The 18,539-nt window shown below is 52.7% G+C and overlaps 1 protein-coding gene across 4 annotated transcripts; it reads right to left on the bottom strand.

Annotated features, from left to right (window-relative positions):
- Positions 1 to 241: 241 nt before the first annotated feature.
- DVL3 (dishevelled segment polarity protein 3) lies at positions 242 to 17,886 on the bottom strand. Of its 4 annotated transcripts, XM_041002801.1 has the most exons (16): positions 17,493 to 17,886; positions 9,472 to 9,541; positions 8,165 to 8,286; positions 7,929 to 8,038; positions 7,672 to 7,807; positions 7,421 to 7,514; positions 7,150 to 7,219; positions 6,370 to 6,509; positions 6,123 to 6,199; positions 5,947 to 6,014; positions 5,648 to 5,797; positions 4,954 to 5,085; positions 4,672 to 4,839; positions 3,092 to 3,307; positions 2,587 to 2,997; positions 242 to 1,874 (listed from the first exon to the last, which is right to left on the bottom strand). In XM_041002801.1, the coding sequence occupies exons 1-16, from the start codon at positions 17,651 to 17,653 to the stop codon at positions 1,843 to 1,845; spliced, it is 2,157 nt and encodes a 718-aa protein (XP_040858735.1). In that variant the 5' UTR covers positions 17,654 to 17,886; the 3' UTR covers positions 242 to 1,842. The 4 variants fall into 4 exon arrangements, with proteins under 4 accessions (XP_040858735.1, XP_040858737.1, XP_040858736.1 ...); XM_041002803.1 differs by having other exon boundaries at positions 242 to 2,997; positions 5,648 to 5,746; positions 17,493 to 17,719; XM_041002802.1 differs by having other exon boundaries at positions 242 to 2,997; positions 7,672 to 7,804; positions 17,493 to 17,689.
- Positions 17,887 to 18,539: the final 653 nt, after the last annotated feature.

Below are 18,539 nucleotides of genomic sequence, written 5' to 3'. Positions count from 1 at the left end.
AGAAGGAAAAATCTTGGGCTTCTTTTCTCTCTGTGGGCAGATTCCCTGAAAATCTGGTTTAGTATTGTCCCTAGCAGTCTTCAGCCAGAAGACAGAATGTAGCAGGACGAAGATGTGTTCTCACGACCGGAAGCCCTTGAATGACCAGCATCGAAACCTTCGTGCATACCTGCAAAAGCTTCATCTTTCAAACATACTCCTATCAAGGTGGAATAAACAGTAATGATGACCGTTGTAATAATAGCTACCATTTATTGAGCACCTACTCTAGTCTGTGCCAGGCACTGTGCTAGGCACTTTTCGTACAATTTTCTAATTTCAATCCTCACAACAACCCTGTGAGGTAGGTATTATTATCATTTTACATAGGAGGGAGCCAAGGCTCAGAGAGGTTAGATAACTCTCCTATCACAAAATCAGAAAGGATCAGAGCTAGAATTCAGACTCAGAACAACCCCAGTCCAAATCCCACACTCTAGTGAACTAAAGTAGAGGCAGAGGGGAAAGAAAAGCCAAATTCCAAAAAGGCTGTTGGATGCAGTGGATATGGTATGATGACTTGTAAGATATGAAAAAAAAAAAAGGGGGGGGGGAGTGGAACTTAAGCCCATAAATGTTCCTAGTCAGTGAACCTATGCAGGTCACGATGCAGGTGATCAGCACTGGAATGCAGGAGGAACACATTTGATCGGCGCGGAGGGGAAGGAGGGAGGCATGAGTTGAGTTCATGTAGACAGGTCCATGAGACTGTCCAGGTCTTCATAAAAAATACTCTGCTGAGACTGGGGAAAAGTTGGGGTTGGAGCAACATAGGTGGTAAATTCCCAGCATGTCAGCAGCACTGAAGATGTCAAGATGGAGGACACCGTTTGGAGAGTAATAGAGAAAGAGAAGTGCACCAAAGGATGGAGTAATTGAAGCATTGACACTGTCATGAGCAAGAGTGGAAGCAAGTAGAGCAAACAGCTCTGTGGTGATGGCTAGAGGAAGCCGTGGTCTAAGGAGGGAGTAAACCCAGAACTCCCAGGGAGCAGGCAAGACTGAGTCAAATTTCAACAAAGACAGCCTTTGCCCAGCAGAACTCCAGGAAGTGTTTGTTGGAGAAATCAATGCTAACAGCCCTACCTTGGTTAGCTCCAAAGCTTAGAGCGAATGATCTCATCTTACTCTTGACACCCCAGCCCTGAAAATATGGGAACTTGAAGGAGCCAGGATTTATCACAGAGGCTTAAAGAGAGAAGGCCTGATCTGTATAAAGAGAATGAGGTAAAAAGTAAGAAAACCTGGCACTATGTCTGCAAGTCCCAGAAGACCCCTGTCTAAAGCTGGCCTCTAGGCCCTTGCGGCTGTGCTCTGGGGTGTCATGAATGTAGTGTCTTGTGGGCCCACAAATGGCCTATCAGTCGTGGGGAGTCCTTTGATGAGCTCAGCTTGCAGGCTTTATCCAGGTGGAACAATGCTGGCCGTGTGTATGTGTGTGTGTCTGAGACTAAAAGTGTTAAAAGGAAGAGGAGAGGGAAGACAGGGGACCAGCCCCATAACCTGGGAAATGACTAAGGGTAAAGGAGAGGGTCCAGCCCTTTCTGCAGGGACCAGCCCTGAGTGTGAGCAAACTTGCATAGGTGCACATGTGTGTGTGTGGGGTGTGTGTGTGTGTAGAGATACAGTGTGTTCTCTTGAGAGGGGGCACTCTGACCTGTGTGGGGCAAGCCTAGGGCCCTCCCCAGAAGCCCAGGGACCTAATGTGGTATGGGTGTGGGGGCTGAACATCCTTGGGAAGCCCTGAGGTGCTGCTGAAGCAGGGCTCCTGGTCTCCTCAGAGGCTGGGCCTCCCCTCGGGGCTCACAGAAAGTCAAAGAGCCCGAAATTCTTGGCTGCTCCAGGCCCAGGAAAAAGTGGGGGAAGAAAAAAAAAGAGAGAAAAGAAATATTTCAGGCCCATGAGTGAGAAGAGCCTGCCGGTTAGTGGGGTTAGGCTCTGGAGAAACTAGCACACGGGCAGGCGTGGTCCCAGTTGGATACAAGCAGGGATGGCACAAATGGCTCCTGAAGACAACAGGGTGCAGGACTGAGGCTGCAAGCAGGGGCAGTTAGGAGGGGCAGGCAAGGGCAGCGGGTTTTGGTGTCAGTATCATGAGACACCCTCAAGAGACCTGCACACATGCAGGGAGTGGGGGGCAGGGTGCCAACAAGGGGAAGCTGAATGAATGGTTAAGTGAAAACTGACAGGACACCCCAGGGTCAGCTCAGCTCCTGGCCTGTATAGGGGGCAGAGCAGGACACCACTAGCAAGTCCAGACTCTGGGGCAAGGAGGAAACTGCACAGTGGTTAATGGGCAAAGAGGCAAGCTGGGGCCGGAGGCAGGTTAGGGGCTGAGGAGTGGGTGGAGAAGGGGCCCCTCCTCACTTCGCCAGCTAGCTAGCAGTTAGTGCGCCTCGGTTTAGTTTTGTTTATTTCCCTTTTAGGTACCAGACACAGTAAAAAAGACTGACGGACGGATGGGGGGGGACTGACCGGCTCGGGAATGGGGTGGGACGGAACAGGGGATGGGGGAGCCTGCTCACATCACATCCACGAAGAACTCACTGGGGTTTCCCATGGCCATGCGGAAGGACTGTCTGCTGGCGGTCAGTTCAGGGGGCACCGAAGCAAGGTCACGGCCCGGGGGTGCTCCAGGGGGCCCCAAGGCTGCAGGCGGCGGAGGCATCATCAGCATGGGAGGCCCATAGAGTGGTGGCACTCCAGGAGGGCCGTAGCTCGGGTGCGTGTGGTGGCTGCGCAGGCTGCTGGCCAGTGAGTGGTGGCTCCGGTGGCTGTGCTCGCTGGCCGCCGGGCCTGAGCGCTCACTGGGGGCCCTCTCTCGCGGCCCACGAAGGCTGCTGCGGGTAGTGTGGTCTGATTCACTGCCGCTGCCGCCCGATTTGGAGTCCCCGGCCTTCGGGTCCTTTTCCTTTCTCCGATCGCTGCCACTGCGGTTGGAGCCACTGCTCCGACTGCCTGCAAGGGGACAAGGTAGGCACAAGGGACGGTCAGAACCAGAGAGGAGTCCTGGGACTCTCAGGGGGCCCCCACCGTGGTCTCAGCTCCTCACCTTCACTGTGCTGACTGCTGGCACTGCCCCCGCCGTAGCTGTAGCCCAGTTCTGGGAAGCCAGGGTGCGGGTTGTAGGGGTGTGGGGGTGGTGGGTACTGGTAAGGGAAAGCCATGGGCCAAGGGGCGGCCCCAGGATGTGGCAGGGGGGCCAGCGTGTCCTGATCTGAAGCACCGCTGGAGCCATCATGATCGTGTAGGGATAGGTTAGCCATGTCTGGGGAGAGAAGGCTGGGTAAGCAGGGTCTGCCCCAGATCCCTATACCCCTTGACCAGAAGAGGCCCCCAGCACCAGTTCGAGTAAGGCAGCAGTGGTAGTTGGTGGCCAGAGAAGCTCACCCCTTGTGGTTCCCCTCTGCCTATTCCAAGCCAGCCTTGGAAGAGTGCCTTTCCAAACGCACTGAGCTAAAGCCACCATTTCAGATTCTCAGCCAAACAGCCTGGCAACCCCTGCCTCCATAGCCAGCTGGGAGAAGGCACAAAACTCTTAGTGGACTACTTCCTCTTTTCTTTAGCCAGACATGAATTTGGGAAAAGTGGAAGGCTGAAAGAACAGGACCATGAGGTACTACACACCTATAATTGAGGTGTCTCCCGAAAATGCTACCACTACCCTAGAAAGAAGGCCTCCCATTTCCTTCAGATGAGGAAAAGTGAGGTAGGTCCAAAGGTTCAAACAGACAGCCTGAGGGCAGCCTGCACTGTGGCTGGAGCAGGAGCTAGGGAATGCTGTTTACCTGACCTTTCTAAATGAAGTCATTATTGAAGAGTCAGAAGGGGACAGTGGTTAAGCTGCCGCCTGCAACGCCAGCATCCAATATGAGCACAGGCCTGCCACCCATGTGGAAGACCCAGATGAAGCGTCTAGCTTAGGCCTGGCCATTTCGGCCTTTTGGGCAGTGAGCTAGCAAGTGGACGCTCTTTTTGTAATTCCTTTAAATAAATGACTCTCCAAGAAAAAAAAAAGTTTGGGGAAATATTGCACTCCTTATCACCTAGAATTTAAAAGTCCCATGAAAAGCCCAGAGTGGCCACTAGGCTTTCAGGGCCTCCACATAAAGAAGGTCCTCCCTCAGGATCAACACGTTCCCTGAGCCCTGAACAACCCCTCTGGTTTCATCCCAGGGTGCAATCCTTAGGGATCTGGTAGAGCCTGCTTGGGCAGGAACTGTGCTTAGCCTTGCTGCACACATTTGGGGTAACCCCAGAGGGTTAGGGGCCACAGAGACGCTCCATGCATCTAGTTTTGAGACCCAGAATAGACCACCTGCTAGAGATCAGGGGCCCCTCCTCTGGAACAGAAATAGCAACTGGACAGCAATGGCAAGTGCCCTTGGAAGGCTTGAGACAAATGCTGCTTTAGAAGTAACCAGTTTACTGGCCAGCCAAGCTAAGCGGGCACATAAGGAATGTGAGGAGGGAGAGGTAGGGCTGGGCCTGGCCTGGACCTCTCAGGCCTGGAGCTGGATCCCCAGCTCTATTCCCCTCCCCACTCCATCTAGATCCCCAGAGTCTGCTGCCATATCCCTGGGTACTTCCCCATTCCCCACCAGGAAAACAGGGCAAGTGGGAGGCACATACTGCCACAGAGGTCTCCGAAGATATAGTAGCACTGCTCGGAGAAGGTGATCTTGTTGACAGTGTGGCGAATGAAGCCGGCTTTCAGCAGGTTGCTGGCATATTTGCGGGCCTCCCGCCGGTCAGTGAAGCCTTCCACGTTGTGGTACAGCCAGTCTACCACATCTGAGCCTGGAGATGTGGATGTTGGTCAGTCACTGGGAGGCCTACTAGATTTGGGCCCTCGGCCTTCCCTGCCCCTAGCTCCTCACCCTCATCCTTCCTCCCACCGCAGGACTTTCTCACCGATAAAAGCATTGGGGATGGTAATCTTGAGCCACATGCGGTCACGAACCTCCAACCCTGACTCAGGAGAGGCCATAGCTTTTACGATGGCAGCCATGTCACTGTGGATGGACAGGTGAAAGTCATCTAGGCCTGGGTAAGGAAGGCAGAAGGGAACTTCAGGGTTAGGCAGATAGGACTTGGCATGCCAACCCTACCATCTGATAGTAATGGGACCACTGGGGGGAAAAAGACTGACTTCTTGGACACTCAGTTTCCCCTTCTGTAAAGAATGGGGATTTCAATACTTCCTTCACAAGAATGGTTGAAGGACTAAATAACGTCAATGTGAGGCTTAGCACAGTGTATAACGCACACTGTGATCATTAGCAAGGCACACCGAGTGCTTCCTACGCACACACTGTGATGGGGCTTCACATATGTCCCTTCAGTAACCCCATAGGAACCTGGGATGAGGCATGCATTGTGAGTCTCATTTTACAAAAGGGAACTGAGGTCCCTAGGATGCTCAGTCTGGGTTCAGAAGTAGACGTGTTCAGTGAGGGCTGGAGTGCTCCCTGGGGAAGCTGCAACATGAGGTGAGTCCCCCTCTCTGACCCTCTCCAGTGCTCAGGCAAGAGATACCCAGTGACCCTTACCAGTCCCTCCCACCTAGCCCAGTCTGCTGCCTCAGGGCACAGGGCTGGGCACTCACGCTCTGTGTCAGGGATGGAGCTGGTGATGGAGGAGCTGGTGGAGGTGATGGTGCTCAGGGAGGGGCTCATGCCGTAGGCGGGGAAGGTGCCGGTCATGGCTGCAGTGTGGGAGACCCAGGCTGCAGGGTCAATGGGCCGGATGGGTTCGCCTGCAGGGAGGATTAGGAGTCATGGCCTGCCCACCCTGCCAAGCCCAACATGGTAGGTTTCAGGGGGTTAGGACTACAGGGAAGAAAGGAGAGACAGGCCTCAGACAGGTCAACAACCACCTGTGGGATCAAGTCCCCCCTGCACTTACTCCTGGGCAACGTGAAGCAACCACGTGGACTTGGGTCCCAGCACTTGGCTACGGTCAGGGTGATAGGCCTGAAAACAAGGTGGTCCTACTGAGGGCAGGCTGTGTGGAAGCCACTGAACCCATTTCAACAGCTGGAAATGCCTGCCCATCCTCCCCAGGGCCATCTCGAGCCATACCCTGGTTTGTGCACAATCTCCCGCAGCACCCGGACTGCATCATCATTACTCATGTTCTCAAAGTTGATCTCGTTTACCTGGGAAAAGGACCAGCAAAGTGGGCCAAGAAGCTGTGCTAGGGGGTGGGGGCTGGGAGACTCAGCTTGGTGGGTCAGAGGGTCCTCCTCTCACTGAGCAGAAGGGTACAAAGGGCAGGGACTGTGCCTAGCCCCCTACTCTTACAGCCACTCCAGAAGGCTGATGGTACCTGTAACAGCATATCTCCAGGCTCAATGCGTCCATCAGCTGCCACGGCTCCGCCCTTCATGATGGAGCCAATGTAGATACCTCCATCACCACGTTCATTGCTTTGGCCCACAATGGAAATGCCCAGGAAGTTGTACTTTTCTACAGGGAGTAATTGAAGTGCTTGAGAGAGAAGCATGGTTCCTAGGCCAATCATCAACCCCTTATTAGGAAAGGATGAAAAGGGGCAAGAAATGATATTCACAGAACCTGACTCAGGCCCTGTGTTCAGCATGTTTAACATGCATGCTCACTCCACCTCCCCAGCTGTAGGAGCCCAGTTCACAGAGCAGGCAACTGACATTCACAGAATTGGAATAACTTCCTAAGGCAGTAAGTGACAGAGCCAGAATGCAAACTCAGCACTACATTCCAAAGTTGGGCTGTTTTTACTGCATCCAGCTATCTCCTAAAGCCAGTACCCAGACTGCAGACAGACACCACACAGCAAGAAAGCAGAAGTTGAAAGATGGAAAGGAAAGGGTTCCAGGAAGCCTCTTCCTCCAGTAAGCCGACTCCAGTAAGCCCTCCTTGATGTCATTTGCTCCACCCACAAGCTGCCTGTGCTCATCTCCCAGACAGCCAAAATTACAGATGCTAAAAGGATCAGTTTAGACATCAGTGGATGGTGATGAAAGAAAATTCAGGGAAGGCAGGGATCATGTTCTGTCCCCAAAGGTGCTCGAGTGTGCCTGGGGTCTGGCAGGTGGCAGGTGCTGGAGCATGCTGATCCCGCACTCACCCATGTTGAGGGTGACAGTGATGATGTTCAGCGACATGGTGGAATCAGTGATGCTGCTGAAGGAGGAGGACTGGAAGAGACAGAAGCCTTGAGTACGGGCCAGGCGGCCGGGGCCTCCTCCTCAAGGCTAGCCCTCAGCCCCACAGCCCCAAGGGTTGGAGCCAAAGAGCCTCAGGGCTAGGGTGCTGAAGAAGCCCCAGCCTTGCCAGAGTTGGAAGGGCTTGCCATCTGCTTGCCCCCAACGCCAGCCACCCCACCCCGGGCTGCCTACCCGCTCAATCCGGGAGACCTTCTGCTTCCGCCGTCGGCGCTTGTGTCTTCTCATTAGGCGCGAGGCACTGCTCTGCTCTGTGGAGCTGCTGAACCTGGGGGGCCCACAGCCGTTCCCCACCAGGCTCCCAGCCCTGCCCCACATGAGGCACTGCAGGGCCTAGCCCTCTGACACAAAGCCCATGTCCCACCCTGGTGACCAAGTATCCTCAGGGTTCCCTGCCCAAGGTTCCCAGGGAACCAAAGCCCCACCTGCTAGTGGAATCATCCTCATCTGAGTCAAAGAAGCTGGTGGTCTCCAACTCGCTGCTCATGAGGGTAGAGGAGCTATCATAACCCCCGGCCTCCCGCCGCCGCTCCCCCTTGGCAGTTCCATTCAGCCGGGCTGCTGCAGGAGATGAGGCAGCTGGGCTCACACCGCGCCCAGGGTAGCACAAGAGTAAAAAGAGAGGGCCAGAAAGTGGGGCGAGGGGGCAGGGAGCATGTTCCTGCTCCAGAAAAACACACACCATGCTCTGGACCATCCCTCCGGCGTGGCCGTTCCCGCTGGGTGGACACCAAAGAGTCCGTCTCGGTGTCATTGTCCAGGTTCTCCTGGCTGCCCCCACCTGCATGAGGGCTGTGGGAAAGAGAGGCCTGGGCAGGGGCTGGGTGGGCTGAGGGCTTCCTGCCCCAATACTGGGCTGAGCTAAGGCAGCCTTCCCTCCCCCACAGCCCTTCCTACCCTCCCTCAAGTCACACTCACTGGAAGGATGGAGGTCGTGAGTCCCCGATGCCTCCGGTGCGCTCCATAGGTGGTGGCAGCTCTGCTGGGTTGTCAGCACAGAAGGGGGCAGGTTCTGGGTGTGAGCCCTCAGCTGACACCAGCTGATGGGGAGAAAATGAGGGGAACTATGTTACAGGGTAACAGGAACAAGGAGCATCAGATAGGGCATGAAGGCCTTGAAGGACGGGGAACAAAGCCAGACATTAAGGGAAAAGGAACAGAGCTGTATGAGGACAGCCCCCTGCCCTGGGGGGTGATGGGAAGGCAGGAAGGCTGGGAGGTATGGGGGGTGAAGCAGAGTGGGTATATGGGTCCAAGGCATGGATCAGCAGGTGAGAGCAGCTGGCCTAATGCGCCCAGAGGATATTTTTGTTCCGATTCTGCTCCCATTTTTTTTTCTTGCTTTCTACCACTCTCACCCTTCTTGAAGAGGCTAAGACTGTGAGGTAAAAAATAATTTCATTAGAAACTAAAGGAGAGGGGCCAACATGGTAGCCTAATAGCTAAAGTCCCTACCTTGCAACTGCCAGGATCCCATATGGGCGCCAATTCTAATCCTGGCAGCCCTGCTTCCTATCCAGCTCCCTACTTGTGGTCTGGGAAAGTAGTTGAGGATGGCTCAAAATCTTGGGACCCTGCACCTGCATGGGAGACCTGGAAGAACTCCTGGCTTTGGATCAGTACAGCTCTAGCCATTGAGGTCACTTGAGGAGTGAATCAGCAGACAGAAGATCTTCCTCTGTGTCTCTCCTCTTCTATATATATTTGACTTTGCAATAAAAATAACTAAATCTTAAAAAAAAAAAAAAAAAAAAAAGAAAAGAAACTAAAGGAGAAGGCCCAGCATGGTAGCCTAATGGCTAAAGTCCTCACCTTGCAACTGCCAGGATCCCATATGGGCACTGGTTCATGTCCTGGCTGCTCTACTTCCCATCCAGCTCCCTGCTCTTGGCCTGGGAAAGGAGTTGAGGACGGCCAAAGACTTGGGACCCTACACCTGAGTGGGAGACCCGGAAGAGGCTCCTGGCTTTTGGCCTCAATACAGCTCAGCTCTGGCCATTGCAGCCACTTGGGGAGTGAATCAGTGGATGGAAGATCTTCCTCTCTGTCTCTCTTCCTCTATATATATCTGACTTTACAATAAAAACAAATCTTAAAAACAACAACAACAACAACACACTAGGGAGATGGTAATATTAAAGCAGCTACCACTAGCTACAAGTGCAATAATGCCTCCTCTCCCTCTGGCCCTGCACAGGGATGCAGGTGGATGCAAGGTTCCTCACCCAGGACACCACGCGGCCATTGAAGCAGGGTAGCTTGGCATTGTCGTCTGAGATCTCTTCCTTCACCACCCTGCAGGAAAATGGGGATGTCAGAGAGAACATTCTAGCATCAAAATGGAGGGTCACCGAGTCAGGAATTCGAGCAACAGCACAAGCCTGTTCAGATGGGCACAGCAAGGGTCACCCCAGGGCAGCTCTCTGTCACCACCTGGAAGATGCCAGCCCCACAGGGACCAGCTGCCTTCTGGGGTAGCTTCTCTGTCAGGTGACTGCCACCTACAAAAGGCTCATGGCTGCCCCAGGCCACCCCTGAGAATCTCAGCGCTGTGTCCAACTCCCACACGGCCCTCCTCTTTCCTTCCGACCCCAAAGTAGGCAGAAAGCACACAATCACCACTGTCCTTCTCTTCTCACCTAGGAATCCTGACATTGTCCTGGGAGGCGTGGGCTTGGAATTTTAGGAAACTAGTAAGGACCAGATGCCCTTAAGACAACTGAAGAGTTATAAGTGATCGCACTTAATCCGAGGATGCCACTATAAAGTAGGTACATCATGGGGAAAGCTAGGTTTGGTAAATTTGGTAATTCACCTAAACTCATACCGCCTAAGTAAGTGAAGAACTAGAGCGCGCATCCTGGCCAGACTGCCTTAACGTATATAATCTTACCTATTTTCACTGGCTTATCCTTCTTAGGTGTTCCTACAGTTAGAATATACAGTCTTCATGTCAGCCTTATTAGGTAGACAATACAATCTTCATTTTCTGAAAAAGGATACTGAGCAACATTCAGCAACCTGGCCAAGGCCACAGAGTCTGAATTCATCCTACACTTGTTGAACTCCTAAACCCAAACTTTTCCCATTGTATTTCAGTCTTTCCTGTATGAAGGCAGAGCTAATGTGGGTCTCTGTGGAGGGTGGGTGGTGAAAGGCAGTGACATGGGGCCTGAGGGATGTGGATGTGGTTGCGGCCATGTAGTCTGGCTTGGAGAATGTAGTGAGGTAGAATCAGACATGGACTTGGGGTGGAGTCAGGGAAGGGAACAGAAAAGGTGAGGACATCAGATTGTCAAACACCCAGGAGTACAGGGCCAGGAAGCTGTGAGCAGAGCTGAAAATGACACATGTCTAGAGTTCATGGCAAAGGATGACAGCAATGAAAGACATTGAGAGGCCCTGTTTCCCCTTATTCTTAAAGCAGCTTCTGCCCAGTGCTGGGAACACATCTGGTTCCTTGTGATGCTTACATTCTTGGACTCACAGCCAAGTTTGCCAGCCGAACCTGCCCATCTCCCTCCCATTCAGCTCTGGCTCCCCTACCATTTCCAACTCTACAGTGACCCTAAAAAAGGCAGCCTGCTCCAAATCATCCTGTTCCAGGTCACAGTCAAGAGACAGAGGAGACTGGAAAGAAGGGACAGAAGTAGCTCAGACTCACCGCCAGACTGCCCACGGGGTACCCCAAGCTTGCAGCCCTGCATCGAGCTGGGGCTCAAAGGAAGAGGGGTGGGAAGGGGGTGCACAGCGTGGACTCTATGGCCTGCCTTGCAGGGAGTGGTAGCCCCGTGGTGGGAATCTGTCTACACAGTCCCCACTCCCTCCCTTAGCAGGCCCCACAGCATCACAGATGTTTTCTCTCTTCTGGGGGTCACTGACAGGTCGCCCAGACTCTGCTGACTCACAACCATCAGCTGATCTTTAGCAGCCATGGGGGACCTCAGCCAGGCCCTCCCCCACCACTACAGAGCCAAATGGCTCAGGCTTCCACGGCACGAATCACACACACACACACACACGCACACACACAGAGTCCAAGCACAGTATGACAAATAGGGGTTCAGATCGCAATTCTACCACTTATTAGCTTTCCTATCTTTGTCTCATCAAGGCAAATGAGATTTTTTAAATTCTTGCTATGGCCTACACTGTCTAGACATACAATAAAAACTTATTACTAAGTTGGTCAATGGTCATTATTTATTTTTTTTTTTTACTTGCAAGACAGAGATGGGTTTGGTGGGGGTAGGGAGAGTAAGTTGGTTATGCTCCCATCCAGTAGTTCATCCCCCACAATGTGCCAATGTGCACAATGCTAGGACTAGACTAGGCTAATGCTGGGAGCTAGAAATTCCATCTTCAGGTCTGTCATGTGGGTGGCAGGGATCAACTGCTAGAGTCATCACCTGCGGCCTCCCAGAGACTGCATTAGTAAGAAGCTGAACTTGGGAGCTGGAGCTGACTTAAACCCAGGCATTCCAAAAGGCAGCTTCACTGCTAGGTCAATTTTTACTGGAATCTACAACTTCTTTCTAACTAGGTATAAGTTTTTAAGGGCAGGGACCAAATATCTGCTCAACATTCATTGTTCATCCAGCTAAAAGGCGGGAGGTGCTGAGAGAACAACGGACTTGAGCACATGTGTACACAGCACCAGGCCTGGAATCTGCCTTATTCTGATAGGGGTTGCCTTGCCTCCCAGCAGACAGTTCTTGTAAATGCATGGTAAGTGGGAAGCAGGCAGAGAGGGAGAAGCAGCAGATGTGTGCAGAGAAGAGACATCTGCTGAGCATTACCCTCCAGTGTCAGGTTCTGGCCAGGCACTGGCTAGGGATGTGGAGAGAAAGAGAATAAGGTACCATGATGTTCTCAAAGAAAGCTCACCCTGGAGGATGGGAGAACACGGAGCTAAGAAGGCAGGGTAAGCACACTGATTTAAGAGGCCAGAGACGGGCCAGTGTGTGACACAGAGTGGGAAGCAACAAAAACTGAGCTCCAGCCTATACTTACTGGTCAGGCTTCCTATTTGCTTCTCCTGGACTTTACTAGGTAGGATGTAGAGTTAAATTCTTCCTTACTCACTGGGTTGTTGGAGATTTCTCTGTTCATCTGCCTAAAACTTTTCTATTCTTCAATTGTTAAAATGCAAAGTTCTGTAAAACCATGCTTAATCAGTATATACTGCAAAGTTTAAATTGTGGCTTAATTTTCTCTCCAAAAAACTTTATCAATTTACGACTGTTAATGCTGAACAAGACCTAACTGCATAGAAACTTTGATGCTAAGTTTGTACTCAGCTGTTATATATATGATGGGTGTTCACGTTGATCCTTCCACTGCTCCTGTGCCACTCTGATTTAGGTTAAACTCAAAAACATGTTAGCTTGGGAGAAAGAAAAAAGGTTTCTAGTAGCTAGTTGTGTATACATTAAAATTGAGATGCCAAAGAAGTAGTTACAGGATGTGGTTAAGAGCTTGCATTTTCTGGGCCCAGCGGCATGGCCTAGCGGCTAAAGTCCTGGCCTGGAACGCCCCGGGGTCCCATATGGCCTCCAGTTCTAATCCCGGCAGCTCCACTTCCCATCCAGCTCCCTGCTTGTGGCCTGGGAAAGCAGTTGAGGACGGCCCAAAGCTTTGGGACCCTGCACCCGCATGGGAGACCTGAAAGAAGTTGCTGGTTCCTGGCTTTGGATCGGCACAGCATGGGCCATTGAGCTCACTTGGGGAGTGAATCATCGGACGGAAGATCTTCCCCTCTGTCTCTCCTCTCTGTATATCTGACTTTGTAACAAAACATAAATAAATCTTTAAAAAAAAAAAAAAAGAACTTGCATTTTCTAACATATTGGTCACTCAATACCATGTTAATTAACTTCATGATGTTGTTAATTTTGATGTTTCTTCCTGTGGTTGAAGTTGTGTAGTGGCATCTCATTGGAGGAGATGATATTCTACCAACTCTACTTTCAGACCAAGGATGATCTCCCAATGAAATTGTTGAATTTATCTGGACAATAAGATGCTGGACTCTCCGGATGGTCCATACCCACAATGAAGGAATCATGACTGGACATGATCTGTACTACTGTAACAATATGGAGGAATTCAATATGGGAGGAGAGTTTGGGGAGGGGCTGGGGGAATCCCAGAGCCTATGGAACTGTGTCATAAAATGATATTTAAAAACAAACAACAAAAAAAAACTGAGTTCATCTGCCCTCCTGATGCATTTCCCCAGCTCAAGTCTAGCAGCGGGTACCTATCCTTTCTATCCATCAGCTATCTCCTCAGCGCTGAAATGTTTGTCCTTCTTCCACTTCTCAAATAGTTTAGGAGTGCTGGGATTACTCTGAGCTTGAAAATACTTCTGGAGACCAGAGGGCACCTGGGCGTCCTCAGGACTAACACCCAGAACCTCAGGGGTGAGCTGGTATGGAGAGCGCAACCCTCCTCCTCTGATTTACTTTCCCCTCTCCCAGCAGGGGTCACTGGCCTGGGGCCAGGATGAATGGCCGCCCCAGGGGCCTCTACATCTCTCTCCTAGGGGACACATCTCTATCATAGAGACAACATTCTCATTTGAGAGTGTGGGGTGGCAATGTGGCACCATATGGGCAACGGTTTGAATCCTGGTTGTCCCACTTTTGTTCTAACTCCCTATTTATGTGCTTAGAAAAGCAGCGGAGGATGTCCCAAGTGCTTGGGCCCCTGCCACCCACTTGCAAGACAGGGGGAAGCTCCTGGATTCAGCCAGGCCTACCACCATATGGGAATCATACCAGCTGATGGAAGATTTCTTCTGTCTCTTCTTCTCTATTAACAACGGCTTTCAAATATATAATTTTTTTTTTAAGTAATGTCACCTGGAATTGAAATTGTGTGAGTAAGGCTTCAGATTTTGGAGGAAAAGTTCTGATGGTGAATCAAGATATGCTATTTACTTGCTGTGTGACCTTGAGCAAGTTCCTTGAGCTCTGAACTTCCTGCATTCCCCTTCCCTCATTTACAGACTGGGGATACATGGCCTATTTCACTCGGCTGTTATGAGGATTCAGTGAATGAAGATTTGGACAGCATTAGGTCAGTGCTTGGTGTACTGGAAGCATCACAAAAAGTTTACCAAATAGATGAAAAAATATATATAATAGATATAAATAGATAAAACCTATATATAATAGCTCCTCAGCTATTTGTTCTCTGTGATAAGACAGCCCAACCAAGTCTTTTGCTCAATTATCCCTGTGGGGATAAAGGGGAAACCAATCTTGCCCACTTCATTTTTAGCGCTGTTCTCAATCCTGCTACAGTGGCAGATTCTGAGAGCTCACGAAGGCACAGCTCATGTATGCAAGTTGACTAAAGCACTAGAAGAAATATTGCTCAGATGAGTATCTATTTTTAATGTGTTTCAGAAGGAAATATACAGAGGACAATCAGACCTGTAATTTCATATTATTGGTTGGATCAGACTAAGAAAAAATAAAGAGGAGGGGCCAACACAGTGGCACAGATTAAGCCAGCACCCACAATGCTGGCATACCATATGAATGTTGGTTCCATCCCAGTTGTTCTACTTCTGGTTCAGCTCGCTGGTGATGTGCTGGGGTCCGTGTGATGGGTGTGGAAGACAGGAAAGTGTGAAGAGTATCGTTCTATTGCAGGCAAGGCCACAAGGAACTTCCCGCTGTGTGGCAAGGCCCGGTGGATGTCTCTACAACACCTGAATGCAGCTCTGCCTCCCTTTGCATGGACACCGGACAACCCCATTGAAATTTCTGTAAATTGTCTGCCTCGCGGAGTTACTGTTAAATATCAATGGGAGCTTAGAAGCTGATACTGCTGTTGCCGATTTTTTAGCCAAAAAGCTGTTATTGCTGTTCCGGCTGCATCCTGTGGCAATATGCTAATCAAGGGTGCTAACTCCCCTTTTGATCCTATGCTAATCAAGGGTGTTCTGTCTTCAGGTGTAGTGGGAATCTATTCTTTCCCTCTTTCTTTGATCTTTTAGGGCCCTTCCTTCCTTGACTGTTTCAAGACCTAGCTGTAAAGTAATTGTGGTAGGAATGTGCTACTGACTGATATGCATCATCTATTGAGAACCTTTTCCTAGCCAGGTGCCAGGTGAATAGCAACCTAGCCTTAGATGAAACTAATGGCAGAGTTATCTTGAGAACCCCCCCCCCCCCCCCCCCCCCGCTTGAGCGTGATGTAAAAAGCCTGAGCCAGAGTTTTACTGAATTTGTATAAATAAAGCAGACAGCTTTTGTGCGTCGTCCACGATGGTCAAGAGTTCCTACTGGTCCGTCTCTTTCTTTCTTTGCGTCTCATCCACGCACCCTTCGCGAGTTCCGAACTCAGCTGGAGCTGGACTGCGGCAGTGATGCATCTAGTAAAGCACTGGAGCATGGCTCCAGTCCTTGGACCCTTGCACCTATATGGGAGACCCAGAAGAAGTTCCTGGATTCTGGCTTTGGTCCGGTACAGCCCTGGCTGTTGCAGCCACTTGGGGAGTGAACCAGCAGAAGTAACATCTATCTGTCTTTCCCTCTCTCTCTTTCTGTAATAGTGCCTTTCAAGTAAAAATAATAATAATAACAAATGTTAAAAAGAGAGACAGAAAGAGAGAGAAGAAATAGAAAAGTGTGGACTGACAGAGGATTTAAAGAAAACTATTAAGGAAAGAGTGAGCAGGGTCTAGGGCTTGGCTGCAGTTAGGCCTGGGAAAAGGAAAGACAGCCCCCAAGAGATGTAAGCTTAGCAGGCACCGGCCAGTGGAGGGTACAGAACAGGTCTAGCAAGGCATCCTCTGGCTGGTTCTTCTCAATCTCATTTCTGTCCACACACAGCATCTGCCTCCCCACCCAGGTTGCATTCTGGTCCCTTCTGTTACCAGGTCAAGGCCCCTACTCCTTCAAGATTAATTCATTCTTCAAGAATCTTCTCAGCTGGAGTGCCCAGGCAGTCATCATCATACTAGTAGCCCCCCAACCAACCCCAGGGGAGGCGCAGCAAGCACACTGACACCCACATTCCCACGGAACTACACACTGACACACACGGGCTTCCGGGGCCTCCCCACACCCTGAGTTCCAGGGCAGAAGGCCACAGCCAAACAGGCCAGATGGACACAGAAGGGGCTTGCTTCCTGGGGCTCCCGAGGGCCAGGGTCCTGGGAAGGCAGCCAGCTGGAGGAGGAAACCTGGGGAACACTTATGTCCCTCCCTCCCTCAGTTCTGAGGCCTCCAGAGGTGAGGGCCCGGCGCCCAGCTAATGTGGGGCAGGCTAGTGTGGGGGCTTCCCCTCCCCCAGTCCCCAGGGGGAGCTGGGAGGGAGTGTGTGTGTGTGTGTGTGTGTGTGTGTGTGTGAGAGAGAGAGAGAGAGAGAGAGAGAGAGAGAGAGAGAGAGAGAGAGAGAGAATCAGCCAGACTCCCCCCTCCCAAGCCAGCTGCTAAGAACCTTCCTCCAACATTCCATCCCCTCTTAAAGGGGAAGTCGTTACATGCAAACTGAGTCCCAGAGCCCCTGCAGCCCAAGGGGAGACCCCGCTGGGGAGAGGACAAACACCCAGAGCTCTTCCCGGCTCTTTCCCACCCCCTCGTTCCAGCATCGGCCTTGGCCCCAACTCCAGGGGAAAGGCCCCAGTTGGCAGGGATCAGCACCTGGATTAGGGGAAGGCTGCTCCCGCAGGTTCGGGCACCCGTCCCCTCTAGACAATCTCCAAGCAGCCTTCAGGGGCCGGAGGGGAGACGGCTAAATAAACACCAGGTCTGCACCGGCCTGGCGCCACCGGAGCATCCCCGAACGCCCCCTCCCCCAGTTCAAAGTTCCACGGACGGGCCCTCAGATGCTGCAGATCCAAATATGGGGAAGGCGAAGGAAGGCCCAACGCCCCCAAGTCTACCGGAGGACACAGAAGGGGTAGCAGGACTACGAGATCGGGTGGAGGGGGGTGTGTGTCCCTCAGTGAGGTCTCTGAGGAGGTTTGGGGCGGGGGGCGGGGGGACTTGACCTTTTGAAGAGTTGTACGCTCCCCCAGCCCCCAAACTAGGAGGCCCAGATTCCATCCTCCACCCTCAAGAGAAGAACGGGGAGTCCCTGGAGGGGCCGGAATCCCGGCCTCGGCAAAAGCTGCGGCTGGGGGAGGGGGAGCGCAGGGCTAGGGGCCAGGGTGGCCCCGAGAAGGCCAGGGGAGTAGAGGCCAGCCCCCCACCGCGCCCCGAGGCAGGGCGGAGGCCGCGCTCACCCGAAATCATCGTCCATAGACTTGAAGAAGAACTTATAGCTGGGCCGCTGCAGGACGCCCTTAAAGTCCGCCAAGGTGACGCGCTCGGCGGGCAGGGGCAGCTTCACCAGGTACGGTGTCTCCTGCCCATCCAGGTGGTAGATGATCTTGGTCTCGCCCATGGCCCCGGCTCGGGCCCGGCGGCCCGCGCGCGGCCTGCTCGGGCGGCCGAGCCGGGCCTCTCGGTCGGCGGCGGCGCTCGCGCTCGGCGCGGCCCAGCGGTTCAGCCCAGCTCGGCGGCCGGCCGCGGCGCCAGCTCCCTTGTTCTCCCGGAGCTCCCGGGTCCCAGCGCCGCCCGCCGCGGCCGCGGCCGCCGCTTCCGCCCTGCACTCCCCCGGCGCGGGGCTGGCGACCGCGACTCTTCCGGTGGCCGCAGCCCGCCCGGCTCAGCGCTGCGGCTCGGCCCGCTCCCTCCCCCCGGCCCCGCCCCTGGCCGCCGCCGAGCTGCGCGGGCCTCGCGGCATTCGGCCGGCCCCGGCGGACCGCGCGGCGACGCTGGGGGCCTCGGGCCCAGGTGGATGGGACGGCCTCGGGGTGGGGTGAGTGGGGTGGGTGGGTGGGTGGCGGGATCCGCCAGACCCCCAAGCAGACCCCGTGAGGGCTGGAGTGCAGGGGCCGCCTAGGACTCCCGGAGGTGGTGTGGGAGAGAAGGTGGACCTGACTGGATCGCCGGAGGACGTTGTCTCCCCAACCAAGGGCCCTTTGAAGTGGCTGAGTTTGCTAATCAGCTCCTTGAGGGCAAGACTAGCTGCAAAGTTCTGCTCTCTCCTCAGAACACCAGCAGCTAGGTGCAAGGTGTTGGATTTAGTGAATGGACTTAGCCAAGAATAAGCCTATGGGTGTATAACTGGGGGACAGTCAAGCTCAAATGGAGATAGATTTAATACCTCCCTGACAGGCCCCTTCATCTCTTAACTTAAACAATGGGAAAAAAAAAAAAAAAACTATAGTGCTGACTTTGCTGGTGAGGGACGTCACATCTCATATGACACTGGTTCATATTCTGGC

Source organism: Ochotona curzoniae, unplaced genomic scaffold, assembly GCF_017591425.1.
Source record: "Ochotona curzoniae isolate NIBS_2020 unplaced genomic scaffold, NIBS_Ocur_1.0 scaffold_2587, whole genome shotgun sequence".
In the NCBI taxonomy this organism is placed as follows: Eukaryota; Metazoa; Chordata; class Mammalia; order Lagomorpha; family Ochotonidae; genus Ochotona; species Ochotona curzoniae.
Note: the sequence above shows the minus strand (reverse complement) of the source record. Positions and strands in the feature narration are given on the sequence as shown.